Source organism: Oncorhynchus mykiss, chromosome 30 (genome assembly GCF_013265735.2).
Source record: "Oncorhynchus mykiss isolate Arlee chromosome 30, USDA_OmykA_1.1, whole genome shotgun sequence".
NCBI classification, from domain to species: domain Eukaryota; kingdom Metazoa; phylum Chordata; class Actinopteri; order Salmoniformes; family Salmonidae; genus Oncorhynchus; species Oncorhynchus mykiss.
The window spans coordinates 25,302,448-25,327,830 of record NC_050570.1 but is presented as its reverse complement, the minus strand read 5'-3'; the positions used below and the strand labels follow the sequence as shown (position 1 = coordinate 25,327,830).

General features: G+C 41.7%; 1 protein-coding gene across 1 annotated transcript; it reads left to right on the top strand.

The window, feature by feature from the left end:
- The first annotated feature begins 5,697 nt into the window (after positions 1–5,697).
- Positions 5,698–24,877, top strand: LOC110521601 (protein-glutamine gamma-glutamyltransferase K). The gene is made up of 14 exons (XM_021599271.2): positions 5,698–5,914; positions 13,034–13,302; positions 16,724–16,915; positions 17,849–18,100; positions 20,380–20,498; positions 20,628–20,735; positions 20,895–21,072; positions 21,180–21,318; positions 21,461–21,653; positions 21,783–21,936; positions 22,085–22,369; positions 22,485–22,645; positions 22,797–22,933; positions 23,643–24,877. Exons 2-14 carry the CDS (start codon positions 13,035–13,037, stop codon positions 23,785–23,787), a joined length of 2,331 nt encoding a protein of 776 aa, XP_021454946.2. The 5' UTR covers positions 5,698–5,914; position 13,034; the 3' UTR covers positions 23,788–24,877.
- Positions 24,878–25,383: the final 506 nt, after the last annotated feature.

Here is a 25,383-nt window from a genome sequence, read left to right as displayed (position 1 = left end):
ACTGTAGAGGCAGGAGAGGGCATCAGGCTTCACTTTTTTGGACCCTGGGTGGTAGGAAATGGTGAAGTTGAATCTTGTAAACAAGAGAGCCCACCGGGCCTGCCTGGAGTTAAGGCGCTTGGCTGTACGGAGATATTCCACATTTGTATGGTCGGTCCAGACCAAGAATGGCTGTTCTGCTCCTTCCAGCCAGTGCCTCCCCTCTTCCAACGCCATCTTGACCGCCAGGAGTTCTCGGTTGCCTACATCGTAGTTCCTCACTGCAGGATTGAGATGATGGGACAGGAAGTCACAGGGATGATGCTTTTGGTCCTGGACAGATCGCTTGGACAGGATGGCCCCCACTCCAACGTCAGAAGCATCAACCTCCACCACAAATTGACGGGACGGGTCCGGATGGATGAGAATGGCTGCGTAGTGAATCGATGCTTCAGGTCCACAAAGGCTCTGTCGACAGCTGGAGACCATGTCAATGGTACTTTGGGAGAGGTGAGTGCATAGAGGGGGGCCGCCAGGGTACTGTAGCCCTGAATGAAACGGAGGTAGAAGTTAGCGAAACCCAGGAAGCGTTTTAACTGCACCCTGGATGGGTTAGGCCAATCTACCACAGGATTATCCAACTCACCCGTCGCTGATGATTCTCTGGAAACCTCGGGTGTTTTTGGCTCTCCTCGGAAATACACACTTTGGGAATTTCCGGATTCCTTAGGACGAGTGCCATCAGACGAATGAGTGTTCCTGAGGCTCGACCTCCTCGCACACCGGCGTTCTTGTAAGCGGCAATCAAAATCCTAATCGAAAGGGCGATAAGGGAATCGAGGTCCAGTGGTATTTCCCGAGCTGCGAGCTCATACTTTATCCCCTTCGACAGTCCATGGAGGAAGGTGTCGAACAGAGCCTCTGGATTCCAGGGCCAATGTGCGAAAATCTACTGCGTAGTTTGCCACACTATGGGAGTTCTGATGTACCTGCTCTAGGTTTCGAGCCAACTCCCTCCCTGGCACCGGAGAATCTAAAACCTTCCTCACTTCTGCCATGAAATCCTCCAAGCTCTGGCACACAGCGGGTTGCTGCTCCCACACAGCTGTTTCCCAGGAGAGAGCCCTTCCAGACATTAGCGTGATTAAATACGTTATCCTCGATCGGTCCGATGGGAATCAGAGGGCTGGAGATCGAAGATGAGAGAGCAAACTGAGGCTCCCGTTGATGACATCGCAGCATTAACACAATTAAAAAAATAAATACAATAAAATAATTAACTCTTGAAAGTAATGTAATCCATCTTAAAATAAATGTAAAATAACAAATAACAAAAAAATATGAGGGATTTTCAGTGAAATACATCAAATATATTTTACACGTTACATTCACCCCTCCTGAATTTCACCAAAATCCTGAATCCATTTCAAACAAGATGGATGAAGGATCTGTGTCAGGGACTACAGCTACCCTGTCATAGTCAAGAATGCCAATGGCAGTCTCATTATCGAGAGATAGCTGAGCTTGGCGGTCTTGGTTTGAATTGTCCCTGCAGCTGTACGCTGACAGTTCTTGTTCCATCTCATCCCTGACTTTCTCCTGTCTCCCCGAAGATTCCTGACTTGCGGGGTCATCTACTCCACTGAGTATCCATGAACTGGTCATATCTCCAGAGTTTTCCTCTTCATCAAAGTCTGAAAGGTCCATTTACTGACCCTCACACTCTGGATCTACAGCTCCATCCGATTGAGATTCACTTTAATCATCCTTGGGCGTTTCTACTGGCAGAACGCTGATGTGAAGAAGAAGGTTCCGATGTACCACCTTGGTGTTTCCTTTATATATGTGTGTATGTAGGTTTCTGTCAATGACCGTGTACACCTTAGCTTCCCACTTGTCGGCAAGTTTTCTTTTCCCCTTTGTTAGCGAGAAGCACCCTGTCTCCTTTGTTCAGGTGAGTGCCTCTGACTTTTCTGTCATAATGTTTGGCCTGTTTCTGTTGTTCTTTAACTGTATGCCATTGAGCGATGCTCGCTGCTTTGTGGAGATGGGACATCAGTGTTTTGACATAGCTACTATAGTCAACAACCACAGGATCCCTCAAAACTTGCTTGAACATTACATCAACAGGGAGTCTCAGAATGTGACCATACATGAGCTGGAATGGAGCATAGCCAGTGGTTTCGTGTACAGTAGCATTGTAGGCAAACGTTAGAGTTTGTATGTGCTGCGGCAATTTCTCTTTAGCTTTTAGAGGGAGTGAGCGAAGCATATTTCCCAGAGTTCGATTGAACCTTTCCGTTCCCCCATTCTCCATGGGATGGTGAGCAGTTGTGTATGACTTGGCGACACCAGAGAGCTTGAGAAGTTCTGCGATTAGCTCACTCTCAAAATTGGCCCCTTGATCTGTGGATCTGCTCAGCAAATCCATAAACACAAAATACGTTATCGCATATCTTTCTAGCAACTTACTTTGCCGTTTGATTTGAGTATGGAAAGGCGTGAGCTAACTTGGTGAAGTGATCTGTCAGAACCAATACATCCACTGAGCTTGCTTGTTGTCCTCAGCACTCCAAAAGTCAAGACATACTAACTCGAACTGCCACAGAGAGACAGGAAACAAAGGGATATCAACACCGAGGATAATAAGCGACACCTGGAGGGTGTGGAGACACAAGGACAGGTGAACCAGATCAAGGTGTGACAGTTATTGGGATTGCGCAATATGAGAGACACTTTGTAAGTAATATGTAAGAACCAGTGGCGATCCGTCATTCAGGGCAGGTGGGGCAGAGCCCCGCCTGTTTAGCATGTTATTTTGGCATTAATACGTGTCACATATCAGTTTGCAAACCATGTAAAAAAATTCATAAAATGTAGTTAATAAAGCCGCATACAAACATGGGCTTTCTTGAGTAAAGCAGCTCCAAAATGCAGGTGTTTCAGCCTAGCTCATTGCTTTCTGTGGTGGTGGGGCAGCCAGCGGAAAATACGGAGCGTAATTGGCTCTGTGTTCTGTTACTCATGGGGACACTACGTCAACGCAAAATCTACGGGGAGAGCTCGAAAATTCAAGCCCCTTGGGTGCTGCCATAGAGTTACATTAGAAGTGCCCATCCAAGAAGGCTCGATGTCATTGGCCATAGATACAATTACCTCAAATCACGTTATAGCTAGCATAGCTTTGATTGGACTGATCATGTCAGTCTTTCAAAATCTTAGTTAGTAAGCTAGCAATCATCATAATGAATCAAGTCGACAATCTACTGACAGATCCTTTTCAATCCTTCTCATATGAAGAGAAATAATGAAGAGAAATTATAGATAAAACGTATTGGTGCTCATCGGCCATTGGACATGAACATTACACAACAAGTTGGAAATCACAAATTCAACAATGAGTGGTTTGGAAGGAATCCGTGTCTACCTGCAAAAATTGCAAAGCAATCACTAGCCTGCTATTCAGTGTGGAGTGGGTGAGTGTGTCATTTTCGTGATAAGGACGGGACCAAGGCGCAGCGTGTGTGTCGAGTTCCACATCTTTATTTGCAGTGAAACTTCAACAAAAAAAAACTATAAACAAGTGACGAAACGTAACCTCAGTGGTGCTACAAGCACATACACAAGCAAAATCCCACAAAAACAGGTGGGAACAGGGACACCTTAAGTATGATCCCCAATTAGAGACAATGATAATCAGCTGCCTCTAATTGGGAATCATACTCAATCCCAAACATAGAAATTGGAGGATGACAGGTAGGGTGGAGGTGATATGATCCTTGACTAGTCTCTCAAAGCACTTCATGATGACAGAAGTGAGTGCTACAGGGCGATAGTAATTTAGTTCAGTTACCTTTGCATTCTTGGGAACAATAGTGGCCATCTTGAAGCAAGTGGAGAAGGAGAGCCCACAGTCCTTGGTAGCGGGCTGCGTCGGTGGCACTGTGTTATCCTCAAAGCGGGCAAAGAAGGTGTTTAGCTTGTCTGGAAGCAAGACGTCAGTGTCTATACTGACGTTTTGCCTGTTTGATTGCCTTGCAGAGGCAATGACTACTCTGTTTTTATTCTGCCATATTCCCAGTCACCTTGCCATGGTTAAATGTGATGGTTCTCGCTTTCAGTTTTGCGCGAATGCTGTCATCTATCCATGGCTTCTGGTTAGTGTAGGTTTTAATAATCAATCAGCATTCAGGATTAGTCCCACCTATTGTATAATACAAAAACAAAGACTCCAATTAAAACAACTAACACTGTTTTATTCCCCTTGGACATCACTGCACGTGCGATAAAACAGAAGAGCATGTACTACGATATTTTTTTATTAGGTTGCTGGATGTTTATCTCCTCCTTTTCAAAAACAAGAACAAATGTGCCTGGGGCGGCCAGTGGCACTATTTCACCTTTTGGGGATCTCAGCTTTAAGGTCTGAAAGGCATTTGCTTATTGGGCAAGTCAGGAGTATTTTTGTGTTGGCCAAAGATGATGATCACATGCCCAAAAATGTAAAGTAGCTTTTTTTCACCTAAACACAGGGGAGGAACAAGAAGGACCAGACTACTGGAATTCTTTGCATTTTGTTTGTTATCAGTAAAAAAAAAATCTACTGCCCAATGGGGCAACCAAAGAACAGGCTCAACTTCCGCAACTGCTTAGGTCACTTGCCCAGGGCAATATGGCAACCCTTACCAATCCCTCAGTATGTGTGTGTGTGTGTAACTACTCCCATATGTGTGTATGAACCAGTCCCCGTTCTCTCAATATGTCTGGGAAGACTTTTAGCTGACATTATTGTACGTTTTTGTGTGTAAGTGAACAATTTGTGTAAATATACGTATACTGACACAATCCACAGCAGTTAAAGTTAAGTGGAAAAGGAAAGTGGTGGCATTATTCTATGTAGTTTTGAATTCTGCCAACATGCTGTATTCATTCTGGCTCATTAGGAAATTCTTGCAATGACATGTTTCCATTTCCTGACCCATGGTACCGTGAGCCTGGTTCCTAAGAACCTTTCAACTAAATCTACTTATTCATGATAAATAGTCTACTTCTTACCCTCACTGTTGACAAACAGAAATTAATTTCACTGACATTTATACAAAATAATGGTGAAATGAATGTTACGAGAATGTGAAGCAAGAAGTTATAAGATATTGCACTGTCATGTGATAGGGGCTATGGTTCTGTTTAAAGAGACCCATGTGGATTTGATTTTACATCACACATGAGAATCTCAGATATGTTGAACTTTACATTTGTCACCATGAATTCTCTCAGATTGCAGAGCTAACTGTTTTACCACACACAGTATAATACAGCAAATGTGGATACCGTATGACAGGCGTTGTGTTTACATATTTTTAGACTGCACTGTAGTTACAGATCATGTCCTAATGACTGCTCTGTGTTTGGAGGGGTTTGTTTGAACTTACTCAGAGGCAACTTTCCCCTTTGCAGTCACAAGATTTATGGGAAATGGCACTCTAAGGGGCTCACATGAGAGTGAGAGTGACATCACAAGTAGATGTCTCATATGTATGCTTAGGTTTGTGTGTGTGTGCGTGTGTGTGTGTGGAGTTTCTGCATGGAAGCCTGACTGGTTCAACTACTGCATTCATGTGAGCAGTCTCATGACTGATCCCCTGTGTGTAAAGATACATGACTTTTCCTCCCCTTATGAGGTGGGGAGGAGGGTGTGTCTACTGCCTCACAATCTTTAGTTTAAAAGGTCTCTCAAAGACGATATACTAACAGTAGTTCACAGCGTGAACACAGCGTGAAGACCGCATAATCTGTGAAGAAAAGAAGACACGCACCGCATACCAGGGCAATATTATTTTGAACCTGCTTATCTGACTGTTCAGTCAGACAAGGGCTGCCAGGTGATTCAACAAACACTTTAACCCATCGGAGAACTCAACACATAGATTACAAAGTAAGTGAATATCTACAAATGCCTATAATTGACATCTTGATTCATTAATTGATGTAATTAATTTATGAATATTTTCCAGTTGATTTTTTTTTTCCCGAGAAAAAAATCACTTTTCTCCAGGCTAACCCTGGAAGTGTCATTCAAAAGCATATACAGCATATAAATAGGCCTATGTTTGGATTTGATTGGAGTTTTGATCAAATATTCAAGCCAGATGCTACCTGAGCCTGATGAGCCGTACATTAAATACATTTTATGAGCCCTACATTAAAGGCATTTAATGAGCCCAAGCACAAATGATTGTGCCGTTATCCAATATAGGCCTATGATATATATGATATAAAACATAAAAGCCCATAGATATGCTCTCTTGGGTAAACAAGTGAAACAAACTCCAGTATGCTAATATTTTGTGAACTGTATTACTCCATTGTATTATACTGTATTATATGGACTGGAATTAGGCACCTCGTTCAAACCATGATAAAGCTGGTGGAGAACCTGCAATTCTGGTGCAGTACATATGGCCTACAAAATTACAAGTATAGACTAGCGAATAAGAATTTACATTTTGAAATATAATAAGATGCATACAGTGCCTTCGAAACATATTCAGACCCCTTGACCTTTTCCACATTTTGTTACTTTACAGCCTTATTCTAAAATGGATTAAATAAATAACAATTTCTCCGCAATCTACACACAACACCCCATAATGACAAAGTCGAAACAAGTTTTTAGGAATTTTTGCACATTTAAAAAAATCCTAAAAGTATTTGGTTTTAAATTGACTTAAGTATCAAAGTAAAAGTATAAATCATTTCAAATTCCTTATTTTAAGCAAATCAAATGGCACAATTTTCTTGTTTTTTGTACATTTACTGATGGCACTCTCCAAAACTCAGACATACAGTAATTTACAAACAAAGCATTCGTGAGTCCGCCTGATCAGAGGCTGTAGGGATGACCAGGGATGTTTTCTTGATAATTGCATGAATTTGACTATTTTCCTGTCCTGCCAAGCATTCAAAATCTAATGAGTGCTTTTGGATGTCAGGGGAAATGTATGGAGTAAAAACAGCATTATTTTATTTAGGAATGTGGTGAAGTTAAAGTTGTCAAAAAATATAAATAGTAAAGGAGTAGTAGTAAATAGTAAAGATACCCCCCAAAAACTTCAGAGATTCCTGTTTTTCTACAGTCAAGACTACGATAGCCCAAGGCTGTTGCCAACCAAAGTAGCCATGACTGACGTTGTTTCCTGTAGTCTCAAAATTATTAAATGTTTTGTTTCTTGTAATAAAGTTTACCTGAAATGGAGCACAGTAACATGTATTAAATTATATAAAACAATGTCCTTCAAAGAAGTTGACTCACCCACATAATAATACCTGATGTATCAACTAGACTATGGTTTCTACCTGAGCACATGGAACGTGATAATATCCTACAATTCACACCTCCCATATAGATGGCGAAAATTGGCATAACTCTCGGTGCTTGGCCCCTCTTTCCCGCCAAACATTCCTTTGTTTATTAAGATGTGCTGCGTGAACTAAGCAGTGACTCCATTTCCGTCAGCGGCGTCATTTCTGTTGATAGTTAGGACACTTTTTTAGAACCCAGAGTGAACCGGCAGGATTAGCCAATTGGCCGCTGACAAAGTAACAAATTAACTCATTTGTTTGGCCAATCAATTAGTGACCCTGCATCCTACTGCTGGCTGAAGCTAAGCAGGGTCGGTCCTGGTCGGTCCCTGGATGGGAGACCAGATGCTGTTGGAAGTGGTGTTGGAGGGCCAGTAGAAGGCAATCTTTCCTCTGGTCTAAGGAGATCCCAATGAAACAGGGCAGTGATTGGGGACATGTGTAGGGTGCTGTCTTTCGGATGGGACATTAAACAGGTGTCCTGATGATCGGTGGTGCCTCATACCATCATGGCCACCTAATCATCCCCAGCTTCCAATTAGCTCATTCATCCCTCTTCCTTCCCCTGTAACTATTCCCCAGGTTGTTGCTGTAAATGAGAATGTGTTCTCAGTCAACTTACCTGGTAAAATAAGGGTGTCAAATAATAATAATAATAATAATTCAGTAAAAGTGTAACAGCTGTGAAACAGTTAAACAGTTAAAATAAACCTGCAATGTTATAAGAAATGTATTTGTCTACATTGAAAAACATTGTAATTCAAATAATAGACAGACAGATTTTCACAGAACAGAAAGGGTGTGACTAAGGAAAAGGACCCAAGAAAAAATGTATAATAGGGTGTGGTAATAAACTAGATTATTTTGTGTGTCCTTGTTGTATGATTTCGTGCCTGCATGTCATTATAATGGATTGGTCTGTTATTTTGAGACCTGCCCTATTTACATCCTCCTTTGTTAAGCCTGTTTCTGCAGTATTATATCAGAAAAGTAATAACAAAGAAACAAATAATTCAAGCACTTATGAGTTCACTCACTCGGATACACCTCACCAGCCTACATTACTTGACCTATACAGTATGACTATTTCAACCCTCATCTCATAATCAAGTATACTAGGCAAGGTGTTCAGGTCATGGAAGACTGCTCTAACACAGTAGTATCAGAAACAGGCTTCAACAGTGTACATTATGTATCAGTCAAAGTCTAGCCATGCCTAACCCACAGGCTACTGAAACATGCTCACATTCACTTGCAGCACTTTCAACCCTGGCAGATAAGATGGAGAGCATATTATTTCAAAGCTGACCTGGTTTAAGATGTTGGCAAACATATGGTTTGATGAGCATGAAAATGCTATAAACCATATGCCATGGCCGCGTAAGTCACCAGATCTCAACCCAATTGAACACTTATGGGAGATTCTGGAGTGGGGCCTGAGACAGCGTTTTCCACCACCAACATAACACTAAACGATGAAATGTCTCATGGAAGAATGGTGTCGCATCCCTCCAATAGAGTTCCAGACACATGTCAAGGCACATTGAAGCTGTTCTGGCTCATGGTGGCCCAACAACTATTAAGAGACTTTATGTTGGTGTTTCCTTTATTTTGGCAATTACCTGTATATGAGTGTGTGTCCGTGTGTCTGATGGTTTATGTGTGTGTGTGTGTGTGTGTGTGTGTGTGTGTGTGTGTGTGTGTGTGTGTGTGTGTGTGTGTGTGTGTGTATATATATATTGCATGCATATCGTGTTTGTGAATGTACGGTATGTGCATATATTTATGTGTAGGCAGCAAGTGTCCAGTTATATTTGCACTATTTAGGCATTTCCAATTTTAGTTAGACTGTTCACAACATATCCCACTATTCCACTTGTTCACATATCTCAGCAGTTGCGCAATTTCTATCTTGAACTCAGTCAGTGGAATGTTTTTACACCCTCTCTCCCTCCCATGGTTGTTCTTAAGTCTGAGGTCACAAGTGTAAGGTTTAACATTGACGATGAAGAAACATTCCTTTCTCTCTCTGTCTATAATTTAGCCTCAATCTCTCCACTCCCTTCTTTGATTCTCCTCATTGGCATGTACATAAGTAATGAGGTAGTCAGGCGACTTTAAAGGCCCTGTGCTTTTTATGTGTATTTCTACACTATGAGGTTGTAATAATACTGTGAAATTGTGAAAATTATTATATTTCCCTTTAGTGTAAGAGCTGTTTGAAAAGACCACCTGAAATTTCAGCCTGTTTTGGCGGGATGGAGTTTTGGCTTGCCTGGTGACATTAGTTAATAGACCAATAATCAAGAGTTTAAAACCTCTCTGACAATAACAGCTAGTTTTAAGTTTTTCTCTACCAGACAGTCCTAGCAAAATTCTTTCTTGGGAAACTTATATTTTGTAATAAGCTTTTTTTTGTAAATTTTTGACCACTTTAAGTAAAAACAATCACAGTAAGATACTTACCTCTAGAGTCTAAGCCGTGTCTAAGCCAGTAGAAGGGGGGGGGGGGGGGGGGGGGGGGGGGGGGGGGGTCTAATCTAATCTAAGATATGGAAGTGTTTTAAAATGGTCATACCAAAGATCATTTAGCTATTTGATTTAGATTTTTAAGACCCCTTATTAAGGTATCACATTTTTGGGGGGGGAGTGAAACTATTTGGCATTACTGCTATTAGCCAATAGAAACACATTGAATAACAGATTCACTTATCCCCTTATTTTAGGACTAAACTACCTCTATATGTATTTCTATATATTTTTTAAACTGGTACGGGGACCTTCAGTTGAGTCTTGAGGCTTGTGGCCGTCCTAGAGCAAAACCGACACCATCGTATTCATGAGAGTCCCATTTTTTAATAGAGTGGTCATAATGTACTGAACAAAAAATATAAATGCAACATGCAACAATTTCAATGATTTTACTGAGTTACAGTTCATATAAGGAAATCAGTCAATTTAAATAAATTCATTCAGCCCTAATCTAAGAATTTCACATGACTGGGCAAGACCCACTGGGGAGCCAGGCCTTAATTACAGACAGAAATACTCAGTTTCATCAGCTGTCCGGGTGGCTGGTTTCAGACGATCCCGCAGGTGAAGAAGTCGGATCTGAAGGTCCTGGGCTGGCGAGGTTACACGTGGTCTGTGGTTGTGAGGCCGGTTGGACGTATTCTCTAAAACAACATTGAAGGCAACAATTCTCTGGCAACAGCTCTGGTGGACATTTCTGCAGTCAGCATTCGAATTGCACTCCCCCTCAAAACTTGAGACATTTGTGTAATTGTGTTTTGTGACAAAACTGCACATTTTAAAGTGGCCTTTAATTGTCCCCAGCATAAGGTGCACCTTTGTAATGATCATGCTGTTTAATCAGCTTCTTGATATGTGACACCTGTCAGGTAGATGGATTATCTTGGCAAATCATAAATGCTCACTAACAGGGATGTAAACAAATTTGTGCACAAAACGTGAGAGAAATAAGCTTTTTGTGGATCTGGAAAAATTCTGGGATCTTTTATTTCAGCTGATGAAACATGGGACCAACACTTTACATCTTGCGTTTATATTTTTGTTCAGTGTAGTTTGGTTTATAGAACAAACCTTTCGGACGCTACAGATGTTTTCCTGAGAAGACAGATTTTTGGGATGTCTCATGGTCTGACAAACATTGCACGAGCTCTGCTACCTTTCACCATACAGTAGAAGCGGGATTGACACGCAGCCCATGGAAAAAACACATATCTCTATCTTAAACAGATGGAATTTGATGGAGATTTCTGTATTATGACAATTAGATTTCAGCGCGGCCGCGGAAATTGTAGGCAAGGGTAAATTGTTACACAGAAATGATTTGATATTGAGATAAAAAGGGCTACATTAGAGCTTGCAGTGTTTCCTTATTGAGACTGCTCTGTCACTGTGTAGTAACAGTCAGGAATGCAGATAGATTGTGCGAAGCAGGAATGCAGATAGATTGTGGGAAAGGCTTCTTTTAGGACTAAAGAAGTTACTGGAAAGCAATCTACAAAGATGATTTTTTTAAAATTAAAATGTAACCTTTATTTAACCAGGAAGGGCTCATTGAGATTTCAAATCTCTTTTTCAAGAGCGTCCTGGCCAAGATAGGCAGCACCAAGTCATTACAAAAACTACAGACAAACAACATGAAAAACTACAAGTAATCTAGTAAAAACCATAGAATTCACAAGAGTATAACAAAATCAAAAACAGCAAATTAAAAACATTGATAGGTCAGGGGATCAGTCTCAAGATCATTCATCAGTGATTTAAAAATACCAATCGGGACAAGTTCTTCCAGTTTAAAAGTATTTTGTAAGGTGTTCCAAGACGATGGCGCAGAGTACATAAAAGCCCTTTTACCAAATTCCAATTAATTTGGAACAGTTAGCAGGACAAAGTCCAGCGAACGAAGAGTGTACCCACCACATTTCTGAACAATAAAAATGCCCAAATAAAAAGATAGTAAACCCAAAATGGCTTTGTAAATAAAAGTATACCAGTGCCTGAGCCTACGAGTGACTAGAGAAGGCCATCCAACCCTGGTATACAAAGTGCAGTGGTGCGTAAGTGTTTTGCAGTTTAAAATACATCTCAAAGTGCCATGGTAAAGGGTGTCAATTGATCTCAAACACTGAGCGGAAGCATTCATATATAAAATATCCCCATAGTCTAGTAAAGGCATAAATGTAGCTGATACTAGCCTCCTTCCTTTGGACATTTTTGTCTAAATCATTTATATAAATAGTGAATAAGAGAGGACCAAGTACAGAGCCTTGGGGCACACCATTAAAGACAGACAATTTAACAGACATAAGCCCATCAAATTGAGTGCACAGAGTTCTATCAGACAGATAGTTAGCAAACCATGCAACTGCATGCTCTGAAAGACCTACACTCGACAATCTCTGCCTTAGTATAGCATGATCAACTGTATCAAAAGCCTTAGAGAGATCAATAAAAGTGAGACACAGTGCTGTATTTTGTCAAGGGCTTCAGTTTTATAATTTAAAACCTCCATGGCTGCTGTAATTGTGCTATGCTTCTTCCTGAAGCCTGATTGGTACATTGATAAAATATAGTTAGTAAATAAAAACTGATGATTAAATAATGATTTAAAATAATTATTACCAGTGGTGTAAATACAGAAATAAAAAATACTTTAAAGTACTATTGTAAAGTACTACAGTGTTTTGGGGTATGTGTAATTTACGATTTATATTTTTGACAACTTTTACTTTTACTTCACTACATTTCTATAGAAAATAATGTACTTTACTTGAGTAATTTTCTGTTAAGGTATCTTTACTTTTACTCAAGTATGACAATTGTGCGTGTGTGTGTGGTGGGGGGAATGATATAAAAAGGAGTTGGATAAAAGAGAGTGGAAGAAGAAGAGGAGTTTATGGGAGAGACTGGACACATAATAGGAGAGTTAGGAGGGGTATTAATATATTGATGCGATTAATATATTGATGCAAGTGATGAGTATACCATAGCTTTAATTCACTCATTAGGCGAGAGGACTACATTTGATTTGTGATGCACATTGGCCAATTATAATGACAATTGTTCAAAAGGTTATTGGATGGATCTGGATTGAGGATAGAGTTCTAAGCACACGCAAAGTGACAACAATACATGCCACTCTCTGTTTTCTTCTGATTCTCAGGATGCCTGTGGAAACACCATCAGTCAGAAACACGTCTACAGTTGGTCGCTTCCCATCAGTCACACTGGGATGGGAGAAAGATGAGGAGCCAGAGAAGAACACAGAAGAAGGGGGGTGTCGACAATGGTTACGTAAGATCTGTCCTTGTTGCTGTCAAAGACCGAGCAAAGATGATGACATCGCAGATAAGGTTGTCACAGGGATCGATGATGCAGACAAGCTTGCGGGGAATGGTGACAAGCCAGTCACTAATGGAAGTAACCTTGAAGGTAATTTACACTTTTAAAAATACCATACAGTCGCTAGTGAAAGTCTACACACCCCTTGCAGTCTTTACATTTTGCTGCCTTATAAATTAAATCTTCAATTGGATTTCCTTCCTACCTATCTACACAAGCTACTCCACATTTTCAAAGTGAAAGTCATAAAAAAATGAAGATGTATTGATTGCGTATGTCTTCACACCCCAGAGTTAATACTTGGTGGAAGCACCTTTGGCAGCCATTACAGCTGTGAGTAATTTTTAATAAGATGCTACCAACCTTTCACTACTCATAGAGCAACATATTTCCATTGTTTTGTCAAAATTGCTCAAGCTCATAAAAATAGTTGGGCAGCAATATTCAAACCCTGTCTCTTATTAACATTTGTGTAATTGTCCCGCTGAAAAATATAACTCTTACCCAGAGTTAGGTTTTCAGTAGACTGAGGTTTGTTTTCAGTAACTTTTGACATGGGCTGACAAACTCTGCAGTCCCTGCCGGTGACAAGCATGCCCATCACATGATGCTGCCACCACACTAATTAAAAATACAGAGGATCAACAACATTGCATTCACTCTCCTTATGGAAAACGTGATCTATGATCTTAGTTAATATGATAGCATATGACAACATGTAAAGCAACATGTGATAACATGAAACTACACATGTGAAAACATGTAATCACATGTGAATTGTTCCAAAAATGAAATTCACGTGAAATTTCATGTGGGGTCATGTGATTTTCCATGTGTGAAATCATGTGGTTTTTCTGTAAGGATTCAAATTACTGGCCTGTGTGACAAAGTGAAAGAAGGAATCCTGTGTTAAAAAATCCACTCTATTCTATTTGCAACAAGGCCATTAAGTAATACTGCAAGACAACAGGGCAAAGAAATTTGCTTTTGGCCTAAATAAAACAATACAGGTTTGGATCAAATTCAATGCAACCCAACACAAAGTAAAAACCTCTGTATTTTCAAGTATTGTGGTGGCACCATCATGTTATGGGTATGCTTGTCACCGGCAGGGACTGGGAAGTTTTTCAGGATCAAAAGTAAATATGAAAGGAGATAAGCCCAGGTAAAAAGTTAGAGGTAAACTAACCACAGTCTACTGAAAACCTAACCCTGGGATAGAGTTTTCTTTTTCAGTGGTACAATTACTCACATTTTAATGCCAACGACACACCAGAATGACTTTCCAAGAGTTGTTGAGTGTCCCTGAGTGGTCCAGCCTCATTCCTGACTTAAATTAGCTTGAAAATCAGAGACACAGTTTGAATATTGACGTCCTTGAATTATTCTCAACCAAATTTACTGGGCTTGAGCAATTGTGACAAAGACAATGGATATATGTTGTATATTTGAATATTGTATTCAAATGAGAGAGACTTTGTCATTTCTTCAAACAATCATCTTTATTCAATATCGATTAATTATTGAAATAATGAAACCGTCGACCCAAAAGTCTTGACTGTTGAGCCCGAGAGCCTACCCTTTACAGGCAATGATCAGTTTACATAACTGATACCAAGAATGCTTGGTTCCACCCCTCCCATATAGATTGGGGGGCACCATAAGTCACTTTGGGTTCATACTCTGGTCATCTGCCTCTGGTGTTGTCTCCCAGATGCCAGGATAATTAGGAATACTGCATCTGATCTATGGAATGCCAGCTGTAGGTATTTTATCACCAAGCCATCACTTAATCAGTTGCCAGCCCAAGCTGCAAAATATTCCTCTCAGTTAACTCAGAAAGGGAGAGAGAGAGTTCTAAGAACCTTACTCTATTTCATAAAACAACCATTTGGTGCATAAATATAACATAATTTTGTAATCAAGGCTCCCACAATGTTGACCTAACAGCTGTGCAAAGTTGGCAGAATCTTGAAATAAAAGATCCCAGACATTTTCTATACACACAACACAATGCCACAGATGTCTCAAGTTTTGAGGGAGCGTGTAATTGTCATGCTGACTGCAGGAATGTTCACCAGAGATTTTTCCAGAGAATTCAATGTTAATTTCTCTACCATAATCCGCCTCCAACGTCGTTTTAGAGAATCTGGCAGTGTGTACAACCGGCCTCACAACCGCAGACCACATTTAACCAAGCTAGCCCAGGACCCCCAAATCTGTCTTCTTCACCTGCGGGATGGTCTGAGATGAGCCACCAGGACAGCTGATGAAACTGTGGGTTTGCAGAACCGAAGAATTGTTGCACAAACTGTCAGAAACCGTCTCAGGAAAGCTCATCTGCGTGCTCGTTGTCCTCATCGGGGTCTTGACCTGACTGCAGTTCGGCGTCGTAACCGACTTCAGTAGGCAAATTCTCACCTTCTATGGCCAGTGGCACGCTGGTGAAGTGTGTTCTTTACAGATTTATTCCGGTTTCAATTGTACCGGGCAGATGGCAGACAGCCTGTATGGCATCATGTGGGCGAGCGGTTTGCTGATGTCAACATTGTGAACAGAGTGCCCCAAAGTAGCGGTGGGGTTATGGTATGGGCAGGAATAAGCTACGGACAACGAACACGATTGCAGTTTATCGATGGCAATTTGAATGCACAGAGATACTATGACCAGACCGACCATAAAGGTCATTGTCATCCCATTCATCGTCCACTATCACCCCATGTTTCAGCATGATAATGCACGGCCCCATGTCGCAAGGATCTGTACACAATTCCTGGATGCTGAAAATGTCTCAGTTCTTCCATGGCCTGTAGAGTCACCAGACATGTCACCCATTGAGCATGTTTGGGATGTTCTGGATTGACGTGCACAGCAGCGTGTTCAAGTTCCCACTGAGTTCCCAGCAACTTTGCACAGCCATTGAAGAGGAGTTGGACACCATTCCACAGGCCACAATCAACAGCCTGATCAACTCTATGCGAAGGAGATGTGCCACACTGCCTGAGGCAAATGGTCACACCAGATACTGACTGGTTTTCTGATCCATGCCCCTATATTTTTTTAAGCTATCTGTGACCAACAGATGCATATCTGTATTCCCAGTCGTGAAATTCACATGTTATGGCCAAATGAATTTATTTCAATTGACTGCTTTCCTTATATAAACTGTAACTCAGTAAAATCTTTTAAATAGTTGCATGTTGCATTGATATTTTTGTTCAGTGTATTAACTCTGGGCTGTGAAAACATATACAATCATAACAACTTGATATTTTTTTACATGTATTATTCATTTGGAACATTTTAGATAATTTTCTTTCACTTAAAGAAATTGGAGTAGGTTGTGTAGATCTGTAAGAAAAAAACGAATTGAATCCCTTTTTAGATTTAATTTCAAGACAGCAAAATTTGAGCATTGTATTTATTTCATTGTTACTACGCAAGACATTGTGACATTTGTGACAGAAGGGTTGACTTTAATATGAACTTCCCTCTCTTCCTGTTGTCTCAGAGCTGTTGTTGATTGTGCGGTCCATAGACCTGATGAAAAAAAATAAAGGTCAGAACCGCATGGAGCATCACACAGACCGTTACTACGGTGATGGCCTCATCATCCGCAGGGGTCAGATCTTCATGATGTGGCTTGACCTCTCACGACCTTACAATTCCAACACGGACAGACTCCACCTGGAGCTTAGGACAGGTCAGTGAGACATTCTGCTGAATCATGAAGGGTTACAATGACTCAAAAATGTCCTCCCTAGTTCCCCTGATGGGAAGCCCTAGGGCTAACAAGTGCGCATGATAACAGTAAGCCCTTTATAACCAATCATGGGAACTGACAGAGTAACTAGTTGGTTGTGTGTTTTTGTTTATTGGCATGAGCTTGTGTGGCAGTGTGCGCTTGTGTCTTGGAACGGCCCTGTGCCTGCACCATGTTTTGGTGATTATCACCATGGTAACTGGAGTCATGCATGTGGTTTGTGGCAAGCCTCCAGTGTTTAACAGGAGCCTGCCTCTCTCACAGTCCTGCAAAATCCCCTCTTTCCACTGATAATTAATTTCTACCATAAACAGCTTCGCCACCAACCAACCCACCAACTAATTTCACCATGCACTTTCAGCTTCTAGATTGTAATATTTATCTTAGAGATTAATTGAATATGAGTGTGTACTGAATGAGAGATGTGTATTAATAGACAAGCAGCAAATCAACATTTAGGACAGATACTGTATAGATCTGCAGAATGAGTGTACTGCGGGTGGATTGTAGATGCGTGTGTGTGTGTGTGTGTGTGTTTGAGGATGAGAATGTTGCTCTGCTTGTTTTCTCAAGCACACCCTGTTAACACCTTGGGTGCAGTCACCAATCTGACATAGAACTCTTTTAGGAAGCAATTTCTTGATGCCGTTAGTAACTAACTACAGATTATAAATCAACACGTGTGTTTTATTACCAAATGAAATGACTGTTTTTGTCGGTGTTGCCAACAAACCAACTTCATGTTATTTTTTTCATGACAGCAATAAATTAAACATTCAGCTAAAATAGGAGTAAGAGAAATTGCACGACATAATTTCAACATATTTTATTCAATGATACTGAATAATATTTGTTTGTGTCTGTCTGGGATAGGACCCTTGCCTACAGTGGCAAAGGGCACCCATGTCATCATCCCATTGGTTGAGGAGCTGGAGGATGACCGTTGGGAGGCCAAGATTGTGCAACGGGACGGCAAGAGGCTCAAGCTGTCCATCAACTCCCCGCCCACAGCCGTGATTGGCCGATACCAGCTCACCGTGGCAACGCAAAGCCCAAAGGGGGAGGCCACATCTACACATGACCCTGGGAATGACATCTGCATGCTGTTTAACCCCTGGTGTAAAGGTGAGAGAGAGAGAGAGAAAGAGAGAGGGAGGGAGGGAGGGAAAGAGAGAGAGAGAGAGAGAGAGAGAGAGAGAGAGAGAGAGAGAGAGAGAGAGAGAGAGAGAGAGAGAGAGAGAGAGAGAGAAAAATACAAAAATGTCCTCCCGTGTGCTACCTACTGACTTGCCTAGTTAAATAAAGGTAAAAGGTAAAATATAAAATAAAATTGAGGAAGGCCGCCGTAGGCAGACCTGGCATTTGTAATGTCTTTGTTCTTTTGGAACTTCGGTGTGTAATGTTTACTGTTCATTTTATTGTTTATTTCACTTTTGTATATTATCTACCTTGCTTTGGCAATGTTAACATATGTTTCCCATGCCAATAAAGCCCATTTAATTGAATTGAATTGATCAAATCAATACAGTGAAATGCTTACTCACAGGCTCTAACTAATAGTGCAAAAAAGGTATTAGGTGAACAATAGGTAAGTAAAGAAATAAAACAACAGTAAAAAGACAGGCTATATACAGTAGCGAGGCTATAAAAGTAGCGAGGCTACATACAGACACCGGTTAGTCAGGCTGATTGAGGTAGTATGTACATGTAGATATGGTTAAAAGAGGCATTGGCGGGTGGTGGGTCAGTGCAGATAGCCAGGTTAGCCAATGTGAGGGAGCACTGGTTGGTCGGCCCAATTGAGGTAGTATGTACATGAATGTATAGTTAAAGTGACTATGCATATATGATAAACAGAGAGTAGCAGCAGCGTAAAATAGGGTTTGGGGTGTTGGGGGGAGGCACACAATGTGAATAGTCCGGGTAGCCATTTGATTACCTGTTCAGGAGTCTTATGGATTGGGGGTAAAACTGTTGAGAAGCCTTTCTGTCCTAGAATTGGCACTCCGGTACCGCTTGCTTGCTATGTGGTAGTAGAGGGAACCGTCTATGACTGGGGTGGCTGGGGTCTTTGACAATCTTTAGGACCTTCCTCTGACACCGCCTGGTGTAGAGGTCCTGGATGGCAGGCAGCTTAGCCCCAGTGATGTACTGGGCCGTACGCACTACCCTCTGTAGTGCCTTGCAGTCAGAGGCCGAGCAATTTCCGTACCAGGCAGCAATGCAACTAATGCAACCAGCTCTCAATGGTGCAGCTGTAGAACCTTTTGAGGATCTCAGGACCCATGCAAAATCTTTTTAGTTTCCTGAGGGGGAATATGCTTTGTCGTGCCCTGACTTGTGTGTTTGGACCATTCTAGTTTGTCGTTGATGTGGACACCAAGGAACTTGAAGCTCTCAACCTGCTCCACTACAGCCCCGTCCATGAGAATGGGGGCATGCTCGGTCCTCCTTTTCCTGTAGTCCACAATCATCTCCTTAGTCTTGGCTACGTTGAGGGATAGGTTGTTATTCTGGCACCACCCCCGGCCAGGTCTCTGACCTCCTCCCTATAGACTGTCTCGTCGTTGGCGGTGATCAGGCCTACCACTGTTGTTTCGTCTGCAAACTTAATGATGGTGTTGGAGTCGTGCCTGGCCATGTAGTCATGGGTGAAAAGGGAGTACAGGAGAGGACTGAGCACGCACCCCTGGGGAGCTCCAGTGTTGAGGATCAGCGTGGCAGATGGGTTGCTACCTACCCTCACCACCTGGGGGCGGTCTGTCAGAAAGTCCAGGATCCAGTTGCAGAGAGAGGTGTTTAGTCCCAGGATGGGAAAGGGCAGTGTGGAGTGCAATAGAGATGGCATCATCTGTGGATCTGTTTGGGCGGTATGCAAATTGGATTGAGTCTAGGGTTTCTGGGATAATGGTGTTGATGTGAGCCATTACCAACCTTTCAAAGCACTTCATGGCTACGGACGTGAGTGCTATGGGTCTGTAGTCATTTAGGCAGGTTGCCTTTGTGTGTGAGAGAGAGAGAGAGGGAGAGGGAGAGAGAGAGGGAGAAGGAGACAAACAAGGAAGAAGTCAATGAGTTAATACAAAGAGAGCTTGTCCCTGTCCTCAGCCAACCCTACACTCTTAGAAAAAAGGGTTCCATAAGGGTAGATCCCTCTGTCGAAATTATTCTACATGGACCTCAAAAGGGTTCTACCTGGAACTAAAAAGGTTTCATCAAAGGGTTCTCCTATGAGGACAGCCGAATAACCTTTTTAGATTCTAGATAGCACCGTTTATTTTCTAACAGTGTAAGCTCAGAGACTCTCCATAGTTTTCACCCTCATTTCAGGCTGATGACATCACACAATGGAATTGTTTTCCTTTTGAACAAATGGATACAACCTCTCTCTCCCTGTCCGTCAGATGACACAGTGTACATGGACGATGGCGATGAGAAGAACGAGTATATCCTGAATGATGTTGGAAGGCTCTACTACGGCACAGAGAACCAGATTGGTTCAAGAACGTGGAACTATGGACAGGTGAAGGAACATGAAGATTGTAAGTCAGTTGATGGGGAAATGTTCTGAGTAGGACAGACCTAACTAACATCTTTCTATCATTGCCCCTGCTTCTCTCTCTCCTTCCATCTCTCCCTCTCTATTTCTCAGTTTGACAAGGGGATCCTGGATGCCTGTCTTTATGCTTTGGAGAAGAGTGCGACCCCCCCCTCAGGCTGGGGAGACTCTGTCAACGTGGTACGAGTCATTTCAGCCATGGTGAGTCCTCCTCGCAAACACAGGGCCTATATTTTAAAACTTCACAATATCACCTCTAACCTCCACCTCTAAGTCCAACCAATGTCCAACCAAACTGGGACCTCATTATTCCAACTCTAAACTGAATCCAAAGTGAACTCGTACTCTCCTTTATCCCAGATCAACTCCCCAGATGACTGTGGGATCCTGGAGGGGAACTGGTCAGGGAACTATGTGGGCGGGACTTCCCCTACATCCTGGAGTGGCAGTGTGGACATCCTGAATAAGTACCATAAGGACGGAGGCGCACCGGTCAGATATGGCCAGTGCTGGGTCTTCTCTGGGGTCACCACCACAGGTGTGTTTGTATGTCTTTGGATAAATCAAATGACTTATCTGAGGGAAACTTGATTGCTATGTTGCTATGCATTGACCCCTAACCTCTCACCCTCCAATCTCTTCCAGTGTTGAGGTGTTTGGGCATTCCCTCCCGTAGTGTGTCCAACTTCAACTCCGCCCATGACACAGATGTCTCCTTGACAACAGACGTGTATTTAGATGAGAAGTTAGAGTCTATAGATCACCTCAACTCTGACTCCATCTGGTGAGTAGAATATAATCATACTCTCTGACTCATGGTATCATTCAGTACTACATCATCTTAGTCATGTCATCACACACCACTTATGTAAATACAATGTAGATTTACTAGATGACATCTAAGTTATAACCCATTCCTGCTTTAGGAACTTCCATGTGTGGAACGACTGTTGGATGGCTCGTCCAGACTTGCCACCTGGCTATGGCGGCTGGCAGGTAGTAGACTCCACCCCCCAGGAGACCAGTCAGGGCACATATCGATGTGGCCCCGCCTCCGTCAATGCCATCCGTAACGGACAAGTATTCCTGAAACATGACTCACCATTCGTCTTTGCTGAGGTGGGTCTCTAGTGTGTCTTCTCCCTTCCTTTCTCTCAGACGCAGTGATGACCTCACTTGCCCCTAGTCTCAGATGTCCTCCATCTCAACCATCTCTATCTCTCTCTCTCTGCTGTACCTGTACTGTAGGTGAACAGTGATAAGATCTACTGGCAGAGGAACCTGGATGGCACCTTCACCCAGATCCACAGTGAGAAAAACGCAGTGGGCCACTGTATCAGCACCAAGGCTGTGGGCTCCGATGAACGCAATGACATCACAGACCTTTACAAGCACCCAGAAGGTAGCTTCACATAGCTGTGCAAACATTAACAAACACTGGGTAGCATTGCATATCATAGTTTCATTGCCATACCTATACAAGCAGTCTCCTGTATAAGAACCCAGAGGTTAATATCTATTTCATTTTTTCTTATTGTTATTCTCTCCAGGCACAGAGGAGGAGCGCATCGCTGTGGAGACTGCAAGTCGCTATGGCTCCAAACCAAATGCCTACTCCTCTCCCATCGCTCAGGATGTATCCATAGAGGTGACCATGGATGGGGAGGGGCCACGCATGGGGGGAGATGCAGAACTGACCATTGTAATGCGCAACGCTAGTTCTCTACCACGCACCATCAACCTCCACAGCCAGGTGGCAGTCATGTACTACACTGGTGTGGTCAAGGCTACTGTCAAGAAGGACCAAATTCCTGTGGAGCTGCTACCCAATGAAGGTGAGCCACTGGGAAATGTCTTGTGTTACGTATATCAGGGATGTTCAGTCAGACAGTGTTATTCATTGCATGTCCAGGTTTTTCTCACCCTAGTCCTGCCTCCCTCTCCTAACAGTGAAGAACCTGGAGTGGATCCTTCAGTACCAGAACTACCAGGACCAGCTTGTGGACCAGGCTGCTCTGATGCTGACCCTGTCGGGCAGGGTCAATGAGACACAGCAGGTTCTGGCAACTCAGTTCAGCTTCCGCCTCCGCACCCCTGACCTCATCATTAAGGTAAGCTTAAACAGAATGAATTCATATCTCCATAAATATCATCCACAGCATCTATATGTGTGTCTGTCTGTCCATCTGAATATTGTCTGTTGACAACATAATCCAGAGATGTTCTATAATGATAAGGTTTCCATATACTTTTCCCTCCTAGCCAGTAGGGGAGGCTGTGGTGGGGAAAAAGATGGCGGCTGAGATCTCCTTCACCAACCCTCTGCCATGCACGCTGAAGGGAGTGGTGTTCCGTGTAGAGGGGCTGGGCCTGCAGAGTGTTCGACAGATCACTGTTGGGTGAGAAACTATGTTCGCATACATTCTGCTTGCCATATCTCTTTGTCACTCCATTCATCACATGGGCATACACAAATGTCCTGTAACCAGGGTTGGGGTCAAATCCAATTTCATTTGAAATTCGAATTCAATTCTTGAATTCACTCATGAAGTGGAGAATTTACACTGAATAACACTTGAAATTGTGGAATTGGAATTGAATTGGAATTATACTGTTTTAACTTTTTTAATTGGAATTTAATTGGAATTGAATTGGAATTATACTGTTTTAACTTTTTTAATTGGAATTGAATTGGAATTGAATTGGAATTGAATTGGAATTGTAAAACATTTAATCTTTGGAATGTAATTGAATTGGAATTATACTGTTTTAACTTTTTTAATTGGAATTTAATTGGAATTGTAAAACATTTAATCTTTGGAATGTAATTGAATTGGAATTCTATATATTTACATTTCCCAGTTAAGGGAATTAATGGACGTAGTTTCAACAAATTTACTGTAGGATTTGTTTTGAATCATTTCAAGCTGTACTCCTATATTTCCAGTATAGCTAGACTGTCTGAAGCCTGAAGGAATTGAATTCAAATTGGAATTTTTTGAATTTCTGTATGACACTATACTCACTGTCAATCTGTGGTGCATGTAGTCAATCTTCCTTCATGTTATGAACAAGCGCAGTACTGAGTATCTCTATCATATCTCTCAGTGACGTGGCCAGTCGCTCCACTGTGGTTCAGACGGAGGTCTTTGTCCCCACCCTGCCTGGACCCAGGAAACTGTTGGCTTCACTGGACTGTAAACAGCTCACACAGGTCCATGGTGTTGCTGACATCAACGTGAAGGAGAAATAAGTCTTCAGACACCATAGACCTCTCTTGGTCTGCTTGGCTATTGAGGCATAATCACTATGGAGGTCAGAAGAAATCATTTCCCTTCCTCTTCCCTCTACCAGAGCACTGGTGTTGCTGTTGAGTCAATTATGATGTTCGAAAGTACAGGTTGTGAGACAGGAAAACCATACACCATGCAAGACAAGCATTTTCAATAGTCATGTCACATATTTTTCCATTCCTCCCTTTCAAAATATCAGATTGGACCTATATAATGTGCCTTGAAAAGTGGCTAAACGAATGATTGCAGCCCTTACAATAATACTTTATACAGAATGTGTGGCATGTTCTGTTGACAGAACATTATACATTATCTTTGACACCATCAGATTTTTCTCAGCTATTATTTATCACAATAGAAGGGCTTTGTGTTTACTTACACTGTGCAATTATCTGATAATTTGGTGTTATTATTAACTTCTAAACGTTGTTATGGATTTTAACAGATCAGTTCTTTCAAACACATATCCATGCTTATGCGGCAGGGCGGCAGGGAACCTAGTGGGTAGAGCGTTGGGCCAGTAACCGTAAGGTTGCAAGATTGAATCCCCGAGCTGAAAAGGTACAAATCTGTTGTTCTGCCCCTGAACAAGGCAGTTAACCCACTGTTCCTAGGCCGTCATTGAAAATAAGAATTTGTTCTGAACTGACTTGCCTAGTTAAATAAAGGTAAAATAAAAAAATTAAAAAATGCATTACATATAGTGTGAATGTCTAAAAGTCTTTCCACTTGAACTGGATGAACAAATCAGTATTAGGAAGTCAAGTTAAATCTGCTCCATCCCATGCTTTTTGGATCCAGGTTTTGTATTAACATCAGATGTGCTGTTATTTTGCACTTATCAAATATCAACTCCATAGTAAGTACACAATTAGCTCTGAACTAAATGAAGCACCCAAGGTAGAGGTTTATGACAGAAACGCTGAAATGGCAGCTACACACGTTTATTTTTTCACAAACAGCATATAATCTGTAACTGTTTTAATAGTGTATTGTATTTGTGTGCTATTTACATTTGTATACTATGTGAGTAAATTAATTCCACTTAAATACTTTGTCCTTATTATGTGTGTTTGTGAGAGAGAGAGAGAGAAACAGAGAGAGAGAGAGGGAATTGGTAGAGTGACAGCAACAGGTTTACCCAAGTACATGTCATGAAAGAGTTGATATTTTAATGATGTAAGTGTTCAGTTTGACATCATGCACAATTATGAACACACTCCCTCATACACATACATAAACTGTAATGTGCAAATCACATCTTTCTACATTTATTTGGCCCTTTTCCTATTCAATAGTTCATTACAACACGTGATATTGGCAGTCATAAGTCAACCCCTTCATAATAAAGTCAAGATACTATAATGGTACCTTATTGTCAGTCATGACATGTCATGACATGTCAAGCCTCTTGAAAAGGAACACTTTTTTAAAAGCCTATAGTGGTTGGCACTGAGCTAATCAGCCTCTGCCAACAAAACTTACACAGTAGGCTGTATTATATAAATAAAATTAAGCAGCATTGTTAAATTAGTCACACACACACAATCACTCAT